Here is a 15600-nt window from a genome sequence, read left to right as displayed (position 1 = left end):
ACCAAATTTGTAGGTCAAAAACTGAGTCAGCCTTAGGCTGTGTCCCTCTTCCTCCCCTTTCCTGGGGAGGTGGATCCCTGGAACCCCCTTTGCTTGTAGCCAGCGCAGAGACCTGGGAATTCAAGTGCTTTAGTGTGGGGGAGGGTGCCAGCAGTAGCAGGTGTTTGTTTCAACTCACAGTTTTTTGCTCTCATGATTATATTCCTTTGTCCCCCTCTCTTTTGGGTGGTATCCTAAACCATAGAAGATTTCTTCCAGGCCAGTTCAGCCTGTCCTCTAGCTATTTTTCTGAAAGAGAAGAGAGTCCCATGTCTTTCTAGTCCACCATCTTCCCAGAAGTCAGCTAAATTTATAGTTTACATTTTGCATTGCACAATTTTACAGGTTTTAACAAAATGTATAATAGTCTATATCCATCATTGCAATGTCATGTGACAATTCCAATGTCCAAAAAATGCCCCATGTTACACATATTCTTTCCTCTCCCTCCCCTCAGAACCTCTGGTGGCCACTTCCTTTATATCAGTCTCACAAGGTGCAGAAATTATTAACAGCCAGTAGAATTCGGCAATACATAAAACAAATTATACACCACAACCAAGAAGTTAGAAGTGTTTATTCCAGGGATGCAAGGATGATACAATATTTGAAAAATGCCATCTATCATATAAACAGGCTAAGGAAGAAAAATCACATGATCCTATCAATGGATGCAGAAAAAGCATTTCACAAAATTCAATAACCATTCATGATAAACAGTCTCAGAAAACTAGGATTAGAGATGAATTTCCTCCTCTTGATAAAGAACATCTACACAAAACCTACAGCTAACCTTCTATTAATGGTGAAAGAATGAATGTTTTTCTCCTATGAAACAAGGCCAGAATATTCATTTTTAGCACTGCTATTCAACATAGTACTGGCAGTGCTGGTCAGCTCAATAAAACAAGAAAACAAAAGAAAAGCATACAGATCAGAAAGGAAGAAATAAAACTCTCCCTCTTTACAGAAAGCATGATAGTTTATGTAGAAAATCCCAAGGAACCTACAAAAAACTCCTAGAAATAACTTGAGTTTGGCAAGGTCCCAGGATATAAAAATCAACATACAAAGAACTATTATATTTTTATATGCAAATAATGAACATATGGAAACCAAAGTTTAAAATACAATACCATTTAAAATTTCTCAATAAAAGAAGGTACCTGTAAGTAAATCTAACAAAACATGTACAGGACTTGTATGCTGAAAACTATAAAAATGCTGATGAGAGAAATCAAAGAAGATCAAAATAAATGAAGAGATATACTGAAGACTCAACATAGTAAAGATGTCAGTTCTCCTCTCTTTGACATGCAGGTTTAACTCAATTCCTATCCAGATCCCAACAAGAATTTTGTAGATACAGACAAGATTATTCTAATATTTATGTGGTATGGTAGATTGACACATGCCCCTACAAAGACATGTTCAAGTTCTAATCCCTGGACCTATGGGTCTGAATTCATTTGTAAATAGGACCTTCAAAGATCCTATTTGGATAGGGCCCAATTGAATTGGGATGGGTCTTTATCTAATATGGCTGAAGTCCATATAAACAGAGGAAATTCAATACAGTAAATTAAAAGAAGTCAGAAAAGGAAAGAGTGATTGCTGTGTGACAGAGGCAGAAATACATCTACAAGCCAAAAAATGCCAAGCCATACCAGAATGCTGCTAACTACAGGAGCAAGCATGGCCTGGTGATAGCTTGATGTTGTTGGACTTCGAGCCTCCAAATCTGTGAGATAGTAAATTCCTGTTCCTTAAATCAACCAATTTCTGGTATTTGTCATAGGAGTCCTTCTAGACAACAATACATAGAAAGGCAGAAGAACTAGAATAGCTAACAAGTTTGAAAACAATAATTAATTGGGAGCAATCACTCAACCTGATTACAAGATTTATTATGTAGCTTCAGTAATCAACACTGTGCAGTACTGGCAGAAGGCTAGATACATAGATCGATGGAACAGAATGGAGAACCCAGAAATAGCCCCACACAAGTATGGCCAACCGATTTTTGACAAAGCTGCAAAAGCACTTCATAGGAGGAAGAATAATAGTCTTTAAACAAATGGCACTGGAGCAACTGGGTATCCATAGGCAAACAAGTACCACAAAGCTAGACTAGTGGCTCGATTATATATAGAACACTCAGAACTGAACATTTAAAAAACAGTCCAATCAGAAATGGGCCCAAAAATACACAGACATTTCACAGAAAATATACAGATGGCAAATAAACACTTGAAAAGATTTTAAGTATCATTAACTATTAGAGAAATGCAAATTAAAACCACAATTAGATATTACTACACATGTATCACATGTATCAGAATGATTAAAAGGAGTGATAGTTATAATACCTCATGTTGGAGAGGATGTGGTGAAACTGGGTCACTCGTAAATGGTTGGTGGGAATGTAAAATGGTATATCCACTCTGGAAAATAATTTGCAATTCCTTTCAAACTAAAAATGTGCTTACCATATGACCCAGTAGTTAACACTCCTGGGCATTTATCCCAGAAAAACAAAGACTTATTTTCAGGTAGGAACCTGTACATGAATATTTATAGCAGCTTTATTTGTAATAGCCCCAAACTGGAAAACTTTAATGGGTTAAATAAACTGGTAAATCCATACTGTGATTGTATGAAACTCTGTGTACTCCAGAAAAATGTGTTCTTAAAGTTAATCCATTTGTATGGGTATTAATCCATTGTAAGTAGATTAGGCTACTTCATATAAGGTGTGACCCAAGTCAGTCAGAATGGATCTTAATCCTATTATTGGAGTCCTTTATAAGAGAATGAAATTCAGACAAAGAGAGAGAAAGCTATGGAATCAAGAAGCTTAATTAATGAAATCCAGAATAGAAGGGAGAGACAAGCAGATGCCGCCATGTGTCTCATCATGTGATAGAGGAGCCAAGGATCACCAGCAGCCAGTCTTTGTGAAGAAAACATTAATTCCTTGATTTGGATATTTTCCTAGCTTCAAAACCATTAGTGAATAAGTTCCCATTGTTTAACTCAACCCATTTCATGGTATTTGCTTAAATCAGTCTAGGAAACTAAAACACATACCATGGAATACTATTTAACAATAAAAAGGTACAGATTATTGTTACCTACAACAACCTGAATGAAAAATGCCAGTCTCAAAAGTTCACATGCTAAAAATAAAAAAATTTTTTAAAAAGATCATATGCTGTAATAATTCCATTTATATAGCATTCTCAAAATGACAAAGTTGTAAATGGAGAACAGATTAGTGGTTGCCAGGGGTTAGGGATGGTACTAGGGAGGGTTTTGGGTGTGGCTATAAAGGAGTAGCATGAGGGAGATCTTTGCAGTGATAGAATAGTTCTGTTTCTTGATTGTGGTGGTTACACAAATCTAAACAAATGATAAATGACAGAACTATACACACACATTGTACTAATATCAGTTTCCTGGTTTTGATATTGTACTATAATTATTTAGGATAGAACCGTTAGGGGAACCTGGGTGACAATTACAGAAAACTTCTCTCTGCTATCTTGGCAACATCCTGTGAATATATAATTATTTCAAAGTAAAAAGTTGTTCTTTTTAAAGAGTACTTTAGTGGTTGTAGAGGGGGATCAGGCAGGATGAAAGTAGGGCCTACAGTCAGGAGACAGACTCTTGTAATGGTTCAGGTAAAAGATGATGAAATTGGAACCACTACAATAATTGTGATGGAGATGGAGAAAAGGGCACAGATATAAAGGATGACAAGGAGATAGAATCCAGCAGGATCTTAGTAATAAGCAGATGTGTAAGAGGAGTCTGGGATGACTCCCAGGTTTCTAACTTGGGTAATTGAGTATATGCCAGGGCTTAGGAGCCTGAGATACACTAAAAGTAGGTAAAAGCCATGTTTTCCTTGTCTTTTACACCTTTGTAAATCTAAAAGATGTTGGTTTTTTGATAATTTTGTGAAATTCTTTTAAGTCTTTTGGGGTGTCCTATGTAGTCTATTGTGGAGTTAGATATCTGCCTAATTCTTCTTTGAACTTCTATCCTTGCCTAGCCTGGTTCATCTACTTAAGAAATGAGTTTCAAAGTAACTAAAAACTGTGTGACTTTGGGCCTTGATTTCTTCATCTGCAAAATGAGCACTACATTTCGTGATTATGTAGTCATAATACTTTCCCTCTCAGGATTGTTATGAAGATTTAATAAGATAATAATGTAAAGCACATAACACATATCAGGCACTTAATTAGTGCTTGCAATTCCTGCTGGTACTGCTACTAACAGTAATAAAAATTACAGCTACAAGAAAAAAGAATAAAAAATGTTGAAATGCAATGGATATTGACAGTTGACCAGCTGCAGAAATGCTCAGAGATTCTCTAGAACCTGTTTTTCCTCAATTTGTGTTTTCCAGTTCCTTCAGTGATACTTAAAGAGTGGTCTGCCTATAAAGGGAAGTCACCTCAAACCCCTGAGCTGGTATATGCACTGACATTTCGGGAATGGACTTGCCCAAACCTCAAGAAACTCTGGCTAGGCAAAGCAGTTGAGGACAAGAACAGAAGAATGCGGGCCTTCCTGGCCTGTATGAAGTCAGACACACCCAGTATGCTCAATCCAGCTAATATCCCCACCCATCTGCTGCTCATGTGCTGTGTACTCCGGTAAGCCATATGACGGAGGTGGCCAGTCTTTTATCCTTTACCTTTTCTACATTTCCTTTAAGCAGATGTTTTTATGGTGTTTTGGGGTGAGGAGGTTTTTGTGTTATATTTAGCTCAGACTTTAGAAACACTGAAATTGATTGCTATAGTAGTCTCAGTTTATCATCTCCTCAGTCTCCTCTGTTATTATCAGTCCATACATGGCCCCTTTTTAATTTTTTTTGCTTTAGTTTTTGTCCCCTTCAATCCTAATTCCTGATCCAGTCCCCTTTCCTCTCCTCCCAGTCATCCACTCTTGGGTATTTGATGTGTGACCTTCCAAGCCATCTTCCATAGATTTATTTAGACATATGTTCATGCATGAACAATCTATAGTGTTGTTTGTATGTATACATTTTTTTCTTTTTTTTAACAAGAAAGGTTTTGTGCCTTATTCTGTTTCTTCCTTCTTAACTAGATTTCACCCAGTTATTTTTGAAATCTATTCATATTCATATATGGTTCATTCCTCTTGACTGCTTGATTGTGTTCTCTCGAATACTAATATCAGTATTTTATTTTATTGATGGATAGCTGTTTCTAGTTCTTTGGTATACAGACAGTGCTGCAAGGAATATCTATATATATTCCTTTTTATGTTCTGTGTAAATTTATCTGAAGTATATACCCAGGAATAGAATTCCTGCATTCTGTAAAATATGCATATAGAATTTTTGCTAAACACTGCCAATTTACTCTAGATTATAGCTGCACTAATTTATATTCCTATGAACAGTGCATAAAGGTTTCCATTTCCTCACATTATTGCCTATACTTAAATATCATACAAATTCTTAATTTTTGCAAGTCCAGTGGATTTCAAGCAATATCTTTTATTTTAATTTGCATTTCATTAACTTCAGATGATGGTAATCTTCTATTTGTATGCTGTTTAGCCATTTTTGTTTTTTTTTATTCTCTGAAGTGCCTATTTATATGTTGTCCATTTTCTTTTGGGTTACTTGTCTTTTTCTTGCTTGTTACGAAAGTTCCTACTTAGGTATATGTGTGGGTGTGTACACATATATGTAGTATGTGTGTGTGTGTATCAAATATCTTTTAGAGTAGACACAATTTTTTAAACTATGTGTATGGTATCATTTGTTTAACAGAAATATTTAATTTCCCCCAACATTTTGTTATTGTAATTTTTATATACATAAAAATTGGAAGAATTGTACAGTGAACATATGATCACCACCTAGATTCTATAATTAACTTGTTACTGTATTTGTTTTATACCTTATAACTATCCATCTATCCATCTCTAACCATCTGTTTTTCCATCTTTTGTGATTCATTTCTAACTAAGTTGAAGACATCAGTACACTTCACCCCTAAATAAGAAGTATTTAATTTTGATTTAGTCAGATCCATCCATTTGTACTTTTGTAGTATGTGCTTTTGGGGTTTTATTTTATGAATTCTTTCCTACCTCTGGGTCATAAAGATATTTTTCTACATTTTCTTCCAATAATTTTATGTTGCCTTCCATGTTAGGTTTTTATTTTTTATTTTTATTTTTTTTAATTTTTTTATTTTTTATTGACTTTGTAATAATATTACATTAAAAATATATATGTGAGGTCCCATTCAACCCCACCCCCCCACCCCCCCTCTCCCCCCCCCCAACAACACTCGTTCCCATCATCATGACACATCCATTGGATTTGGTAAGTACATCTTTGGGCACCTCTGCACCTCATATACATTGGTTCACATCATGGCCCATACTCTCCTCTATTCCATCATGTAGGCCCTGTGAGAATTTACAATGTCCGGTGATTACCTCTGAAGCACCATCCAGGGCAGCTCCATGTCCCGAAGACGCCTCCACCTCTCATCTCTTCCTGCCTTTCCCCATACCCTTTGTCCATTATGTCCACTTTTCCCAATCCAATGCCACCTCTTCTATGTGGACACTGGATTGGTTGTGTCCATTGCACCTTTATGTCAAGAGGAGGCTCAGATTCCACCTGGATGCTGGATGCAATCCTCCCATTTTCAGTTGTAATCACTCTAGGCTCCATGGTGTGGTGGTTGTCCTTCTTCACCTCCATCTTAGCTGAGTGTGGTAAGTCCAATAAATCAGATTGTAGGTGCTGGAGTCTGTTGAGGCTCAGGATCTGGCTATCACATTGTCAGTCCAGAGATTCAAATCCCCTGTTAGGTTTTTAAAATTGTGGACATTTATTTAGTATATGCTAGGAGAAAGGATCCAATTTTATTTTCCCTACATAATAAGCCAATTTTCCAACTCCATTTATTAAATGATCCCTTCTTTCCCCACTGATTTGTATTACCACCTTTCCTATGTTCCAAGTTCCTATATATGCATGAGTCCATTTCTAGATTCTATTTTGTTCCATTGCCTATTTGATCCCTTGCCAGTATCACATCATCTAATTTTTTTTTTTAGGAGGTACTGGGGATTGAACCCAGGACCTCGTACATGGGAAGTAGGCGCTCAACCACTGAGCTACATCTGCTCACCAATGAGAACTGGTTTTTTCATTTTTATGTTTTTGTTTTTAGGAGGTACCAGAGATTAAACCCAGGACCTCATACATGGGAAGCAGGTGCCCAGTTACTTGAGCTACATCTGTTCCTCCACATCATTTAATTAATTAAGAGTTTGTAATTTGCCTTAATATCAGGTGGGCAAATCTCTGCTCTTTGCCTTTCTTTTTACAAAATTATACTAGCTATTCTTGAACTTCATGAGCCTTTATTCCAATTAATCGAGGTCCCACAAAGTCTTGTTGAGATGTCTTTTTTCATTAAATTGAATTTATAGGTTAAAAATTGGGGGAGAATTGACATCTTTATAATATTGTCTTCCCATCCAATAAACAGAGTGTACCTCTACATTTACTCAGGTCTGTTCCTTTATGTCTTAGTAGAAGGGTTTTTTCCCCACAGAGGTCTTCTACCTTTTAAATTAATTCCTAGGTCTTTGATATATATTGTTATGATTCTGGATGGTATTCTATTTCCTATTATATTTTTTAATTGTTTATTTGCTGGTGTAAAGGAATTAAGTTTTGGTGCAAGAGGATGTCAGTGGGATTTTCAAGGGTTATAGACCACTGAGCTTTGGAACCAGACAGACCTTAGTTTGAATTTTGGATTTGGCAATTTTCTTTTGGATAAGTCATTTTCTGAGCTTAATTTCCTCACTTATAAGAGGGTATAACAATTCCTACATCTCAGATCTGTTTGAGGATTAAGCTATGTATGCAGGGGGCCTAGTATAAGAGAGGTGTTCAATATATGTTCATTCCTAACTGCCTTATCATTCAGATAGGTCACTTTCAGAAGTTTTCCAAGTGAGAATAATGGATAAGCATTTATTCCTCCTAGTTCCTAACAAATTCCTGAGCCATACATAGCTCTGCATTGTCCCTTATTAACCCTGGAATTGCACATTATCTTTCTTAAAAATATAGTAATACCTCATTTTCATATTTATTTTGTTCTCAAGCTTTTCTGAAACACATCCAGGAACATGAAAATAAGGTAAAAAATGGCTTATAACAGCTGTAACAGGTATCACAAAGACTATACTATAATAGTTTAATAGATCCTATATACTTCCATGAAAGAGAACCCCTTAGACTCTTCCTCAGCATATTTATTCTTAATTTAGACGTATCTCTGACAATTTTGCCATCTCATTTTGTACTGTACAACATATCAGAAGCAGCATATTATAAAGGAGGTGAGACAGGAGGTAGGAGCTACTTCTAAGCTACTAAGAACTAGCCTTAGTAACAGCAATTATAAGTGAAATCCCACAGCCTAAAAGCAAGGAAAACATATAAAATTTATTTTTTAAAATGCCCAAGAACCCAAAAAGTAAAGGCAATTTATGAAGTCATTTAGCCTGGGGGATAATTGCCCCATATAAGTCAGTAACCCATGTAAGATATTATTAAAACACAAGACAAAAATTGATGTTCTTTTTTTAATGTTTTTTTTCTTCCCCTCCCCCTCCTCCGCCCTGCTTTTTTTTGTGTCTGTGTCCATTCGCTGTGTGATCTTCTATATCTGTTTCTCTTTTTGTCTTCTCTTCTCGTCTTTCTCCTCTAGGATTCACCGGGATTCGATCCTGGGGACCTCTGATGTGGAGAGAGCTTCCCTGTCAATTGCACACCCTCAGTTCCTGGTCTCTGCTGCACTTCACCTTGACTCTCCCCTTCATCTCTTTTTTGTTGTATCATCATTTTGCTGCGTGACTCATTTGTGCGGGCACTGGCTCACTGCTGCGGGCACTTGGCTTGCTGTGAGGGCACTTGGCTGACGACACGGGCACTGGCTCACTGTGTGGGTACTGGCTCACCACACGGGCACTTGTGGGCATTCGGCTTGCCATGCGGGCACTCGGGCGGGCACTCAGCTCACCGTGTGGACACTGACTCGGTGGTGGGCACTAGCTAATCATGTGGACATTCACATGGGCACTTGGTTTGCCACACAGGCACTTGGCTCACCATGCAGGTACTCGGCTCACTGAATGGGCACTCAGCTCACCACTCAGGCACTGGCTCATCATGTAGGCACACTTTCTCTTCTTCTTTTTCACCAGGAGGCCCCAGGGATGGAACCTGGGTCCTCCCATATGGTAGGTGGAGGCCCTATCACTTTAGCCACATCCACTTCCCAAAATTGCTGTTCTTAAAATCATCAAGAACAGATTCTATTATATTACATATTATGTGCCTAGCACTGTGATAAGTAAGCCTTTTCTCTATGCTCCTTTTTTAAAAAATATTTTTTTAATTTTTATTTTTTTATTTAATTGTCTTTATTTTATTTTATTTTTTTATTTATTGACTTTGTAATAATATTACATTAAAAATATATATGTGAAGTCCCATTCAACCCCACCCCCCCACCCCACCTCTCCCCCCACCCAGCAACACTCATTCCCATCATCATGACACATCCATTGGATTTGGTAAGTACATCTTTGGGCACCTCTGCACCTCATAGTCAATGGTCCACATCATGGCCCATAGTCTCCTCCATTCCATCGAGTGGGCCCTGTGAGGATTTACAATGTCCGGTGATTGCCTCTGAAGCACCATCCAGGGCAACTCCATATCCCAAAGACGCCTCCACCTCTCATCTCTTCCTGCCTTTCCCCATACCCATCAGCCACCATGTCCACTTTTCCCAATCCAATGCCACCTCTTCTATGTGGACATTGGATTGGTTGTGTCAATTGCACCTCTATGTCAAGAGGAGGCTCAGATTCCACATGGATGCTGGATGCAACCTCCCACTTTCAGTTGTAATCACTCTAGGCTCCATGGCGTGGTGGTTGTCCTTCTTCAACTCCATCTTAGCTGAGTGTGGTAAGTCCAATAAATCAGATTGTAGGTGCTGGAGTCTGTTGAGGCTCAGGACCTGGCTATCACATTGTTAGTCCAGAGCTTCAAATCCCCTAAATATATCTTAAACCCCAACATTAACTGCACCTCCAGCACATTAGCGTGAAAGTCTTATGAAGGAAGATCCCATCTGAGTCCAGATTCATCACGCATAAACACCATTTCCAAAGAGGGGCCATCTGACCTGGTAGTTAACCCCATCGGCCATGACCATAACTCCCATGGGTCTCTTTAGCCCTCAAATGAATCAATATCTGGGGGTTGCATCTGCTTTATCTGTCTCTCTGACTCTGCTCAGTTGTGCATGAGGGCAATCCTTCTGCCAGCCTCCAGACTCTTTTTTAGAAACTCGTAGCCATATAAACTCATTTCTCCTTTCCATTTCCCCCTTACTTTAGGTCAAACAGCATTTTAAAGTGATGTTATTTTATGTAGACAGGGATATTCTGCTGATCCGCATTGAACCTTCCATTTAAGGTCATTTTCCAGTTGCATCATCAGTTGGTAGTTGATAGTGGTCCCTCGGTGCCAGGGAGGCTCATCCCTGGGTGTCATGTCCCACGCTGGGGGGAAGGCATTGCATTTACATGCTGAGTTTGGCTTCGAGACTGGCCACATTTGAGTAACATGAAGGCTGACAGGAGGAAATTCCCAGGCACAATGTTGCTCTAGGCCTTGTTCTTATTTTAGGCTTATCAGCTCACAAGCATAGTCATTAGCATCAGGGGCTCACTGTTGAACCCTCACTCCCTCCCGGTCCCCGCCGCTGTACCTGGGAGACTGTCGCTGCTCCCCTAGGGACCACGACAGAGCACCACTGGCCAGGAACCCAGTACCCCCCCTGCTGTGGTTTTTAATTGTTGCTACTATGAGTATATCCAAACATTACCATGCACCCTGGACATATGTTCTGTACAGCTCCCTGTCAGCCATATATCACCTGTCATTGGCATCCCATACCAGTATCCCTCCATTGCCATTGTTGAAGAAACACTCTGTGATCCAGAACTCCCCAAAATTTGAAGCCCAATATAATGTCATGGTCCCTTACTAGGGAATGGCATATAGCGATGGGTTTAAAGGTTAGATAAAGAACTTGGATAAAGTTAGATAAAGAACTTAGATAAAGAATGTTGACTTGAAAAAATTCTACATCCTATCTTTTTCTTTTTTTTTTTCTTTTCCCCCCCTAATTATTCAGCTTCTCTTCACAGGAGTCCTAGACCACAGCAATGCATATATATAATATACAGCACTCCCATACATCCACCACAAAACCTTTTTCCTTCCACAGTGATACTCTTACACTCTATTCACATCATATTTACTTAACGTGATGTACAGAGTCTGAGACATTAGCTTTCTAACAAGGTGACATCTGTGCTTACATTATGGTACATACTTTAGGATACACAGTTCTTTACATTCTTAGTTATCCTATGTTTTACATTATGGTTTACATTATCAGTCTGTCATCTCCTATATGTTATGGTGTAATTTTTAAGGTACATAGATCACAAAAAATGTTACATTAAAAATATAAGAGGTTCCCACATACCGCACCCCCACTTCTTCCACATCAACAACCTCTTTCATCATTGTGGCACATTCATTGCATTCTAATCCTCATAATAGTGCTGAAATGGAGGTATTATCTCTGTTTATAGATGAGGAAACAGAGGTTCAGAGAAAAATGACTTGCCTAAGGTTACATAGCTAGTAAGGGGTAATGCAAGGGTTTGAACCAAGTCTCTTCAACTACTAATTCCTATGCTTTTAAAGAAGACAAAAAAAGTAGGAAAATGCTTTGTTTAATATTAAAAAACATCTGGTTGAAATTTAAAATTCAACTTGAAATGAAGATTAACTTACCCTAAATACTGCATTGACAAGCAATGTCAGATAAATACTGGCAGGGAACATTGAACAATGGCCTAATTGAGTAGTAGGAGTTTAAACTCCTCAATCACTTCTACTAACTATAGGTAAAAGATGTCTCTCATGAAAATAAAGTAATGTTAGGGAAGTTTGGCTGAGATGCATGTTGGTGAAGCTCTTGGACAAATGGCCTAGATCAATGGGAGTCTTTTAGGAAAGGTTAGCATAATTCGAGGAAGGCCTGTGCATATATAACTATGATTATTGAGGTAGGAGGGGTACTGAAGAACTCTGTCAGGCTTCTAGAGATGTGGTACAACCCTATTGGATGTAGAGAGACATGCACCAAGGCCCTATCATTTCTAACAAACGTTCATTCAAACCTGAACAGATTTCTAGAAAAAGAACATGATATTGGACAAGGTCCCTCCTCTTTTGATTCAAGGATGAAGTTAAGTAGTTCTGTTCTGAGAAACAATTCCATTAAGAAGCAGTGGATCTCTCTGCAGTCATGTGCCATCCTAATATATAAAGAGTAAAGATATGTATGAACCAGGTTTTGTTCACTTGACAGAATAATTCTGAAGTTCATTGAGAAAAGCAAATGAGCAAGAATTGCATAGAAGAGCTTTGTGCAGTGGCAGTATCGTAGCCAGTGAGGTTTACCCAAAGCGTAATTATTGCTGATTGAAAACTTTTCCCAATACCCTGCCATGACAACTTGAAATATAGTCGGCATTGGCAATTTTTAGCAGTCTCTACAGTAACTGGAAAAAAAAAAAAGAATAGCATAGAAATTTTTGAAGAAGTTATTAAAAGGAGTCTTGACCCTACTAGATACCAAGATGTATTATAAACTTAACTAAAATAATGTAATACTGGTACAAAAATTGACAGGTCATATTTTAAGAGCAGGTAATATTGAATAAGACCTAAACACATACAAACTTAAAATATGCTAAAGAAAGCAGCATGAATCAATGAGAAAGAGGTGAATTCCTTTAAAAATATTATTGGGAAAAGTTGGTTTAGTATTTATGGAGGAAATATCAGTTTAGATCCTTGCCTCCTCACATAAGTTCCAGATGAATTAATTAAATAGAAAAATGTTAAAAAGTGATAAAAGACAGTATGTATGGTGAGAATTCCAGAACAGTCAGGTCAGTACATCCTTTCTTTAGTAGCAGTTGGAATATGGGGCAGGGACTGGGGGCAGGGTGAGAATGGGTACAGGACTTTGTTACTTTGGGATCCATGGGCAGGGGCTAGGGGCCAAATTAAGGGGGTTTCTTCCCTTTGGTATTAGGAGTGGGAATGGAGTAGAGTGGAAGGGCAGAGGTAAATGTGGCAGGTGTGGGGAGAAAGTTGAAGACTATTCCTCAGTTTTTCTGACCCCTGCTGACTTGGGGGCTTGACTGAACCCTGTAGGGGCTCGTAGGAGCTGCCCAGATATGAGAAATGATCTCCAGACAGGTCATTTCTGAACCTGGCAAATGGCTCTGTCTCTTTCCCAGGGGCTCCAGTTTAAGACTTCACCATCAAACACCAACACCAAAACTCCAACATTAAAAGCCCTCGACTCTGTCCTTTGCCATGCCTTTTATCTGTGAATCCCCACCCACCAAAGGGTGGGGACTCAACACCCTAGTGGTGTAACAGGTTAACATAATTACTTAATCAAGTAAACCTGTGAATCCAATATAATCTAATATGCGGAGAGGAAAAGATTAGTTAACAAACATAATCCAATATTTCTTTTTGGAATTCATCAATAATATCAAACTGCTGTAGGGTTTAATTTATCTTGAGACTGGAAATGAATTATTTTTTTTAAATAAAAATAAAGAAGTCCCAAGTCCAGGCACTGTCAAAAACAATAGCAGTCTTGGTGATAAAGAGTCAGGGAAAGCACACACCTCAGCTGCCTGTGCTTTCAGTGCACCAAGCCAAAAATTTAACTGGGAGATCTGGGCAATAAGATGTCCAAAAGGGCTTTGATACACTTCCACCTATTCCTGAGGATCTGGAAGGCTGTGTACATGCACAAGGTTGCATGCACAATTGGGAAAGAAAGGAGAGGACCCCGGTTATATATTATGTACCTGGCTGAACATGCAGCCTTGCACAAGAAGAAAATAAAAGCCAGGACAGATTTGTAAACTGCCTGAACTTTTAATGTATGTCCCAATCTACACACAAATCCCCTTGGCAAAGAATGAAACTCTAACTGGCTCAAGGTGTTTAAGCATAACCTCTGACAAATAATTGACTAATCAATAAACTATGCTGACCCGAGAGAGACCCCTAGGAGGTTTGACTTAAAAATGAAAAGAATAATTTTTAAAAATCTGAGCAGGGACTTCAGGTGAGACAGACTCTCCAAAAGTAGTTCAGACAACTCATTAAACAACTAAACAGACAAATCATCAGCAACAACACCAGAGAAAGGGTAAAATTCCAGAGTGGCTATTATATACTGTATTAGCAAAACTGCCAAATTTTCAACAAAAAATTGCAAAACTTACAAAGAAACAGGAATGTGTGGTTCATACTCAGGAAAAATGCAATCAATATAAATGATCTCTGAGAGATGCAGATATTGTACTTAGTAGATAAAAACTTTAGATCGGCTATGTGTGTATATATATAGATCAAAGCCCTATCACTTGAGCCACATCTGCTGCCCTTGGCTATTATATTAATAAGTATATTCAAAGAACTAAAGTAATCTATTTTTAAAGAATTAAAGGAAAGTATGATAACAATGATTCATCAATAAAGAGATAGAAATTATAAAAAGGAACCAAATTGATATTCTGAAATAGTTGAAAGGTATAATAACTGAAGTGGAAATTTCACTTGAGGGGCTCAACAGATTTGAGCTGGTAGATGAAAAATATCAGTGAACTTGATAGATCAATGCAGATTATTTGATCTGAAGAACAGAAAATAGGAAGAATGAAGAAAAATAAATAGCCTAAGAGACCTGTAGGACAACATCAAACATACCAACATATACATAATGGGTGTCCCAGAAAAAGGGGGGTATAGAAAAATACTTGAAGAAATAATGATTGTAAACTTCAAAATTTGATGAAAAGCATTAGTGTACACATCCAAGAATATCAACAAACGCCAAGTAGTATAAACACCTAGACACTGTTAAAAGACAAAATTTTGAAAGGAACAAGAGAAAAATGACTCCTCACATGCAAAGGAACCAAAAGAAGATCAACAATTGTCTTCTAATGAGAAACATTAGATGCCAGGGAGCAGTGGAGTGATATAGTCAAAGTGCTGGAAGATAAAACTGTCAAGAATTTTATGACTAGCAAAGCTATTCTTTTAAAAACAAGACAAGAGTTGAGACTTCTGGAATGGGAAAGTAGGGCATTCAGCAGAAATGCTTTCCAATAAAATTTAAATGGTGAAAACTATTTTAAAAACCAATCATTTAAGTCTCTGAAATTTGGCCAAGGGTATATAGCAAATGGAAAAACATTCATTCAAGAAAATCTAGTAAGACTCAGTAAAAGCAGCAAGTCTATGGCATTTGAGGCAAGACCTACTCCCTCACA

The 15600-nt window shown here is 37.9% G+C and overlaps 1 protein-coding gene and 1 non-coding gene across 2 annotated transcripts in view; both read left to right on the top strand.

The window, feature by feature from the left end:
- FAM120C (family with sequence similarity 120 member C) overlaps positions 1 to 15600 on the top strand; it is a 196608-nt gene that overhangs the window by 132553 nt on the left and 48455 nt on the right. Inside the window, exon 10 of the mRNA XM_058291559.1 lies at positions 4460 to 4709. Within this exon, the coding sequence (XP_058147542.1) occupies positions 4460 to 4709 (250 nt within the window). The remainder of the gene's footprint in view (positions 1 to 4459; positions 4710 to 15600) is intronic.
- On the top strand, positions 12649 to 12789 carry LOC111764976 (U4 spliceosomal RNA). The gene has a single exon (XR_002797446.1). It is a non-coding gene; the product is annotated as a U4 spliceosomal RNA (small nuclear RNA).

The sequence above is a fragment of the Dasypus novemcinctus genome, chromosome X (genome assembly GCF_030445035.2).
Source record: "Dasypus novemcinctus isolate mDasNov1 chromosome X, mDasNov1.1.hap2, whole genome shotgun sequence".
NCBI lineage: Eukaryota > Metazoa > Chordata > Mammalia > Cingulata > Dasypodidae > Dasypus > Dasypus novemcinctus.
This window is presented reverse-complemented; position numbering and strand designations above follow the sequence as displayed.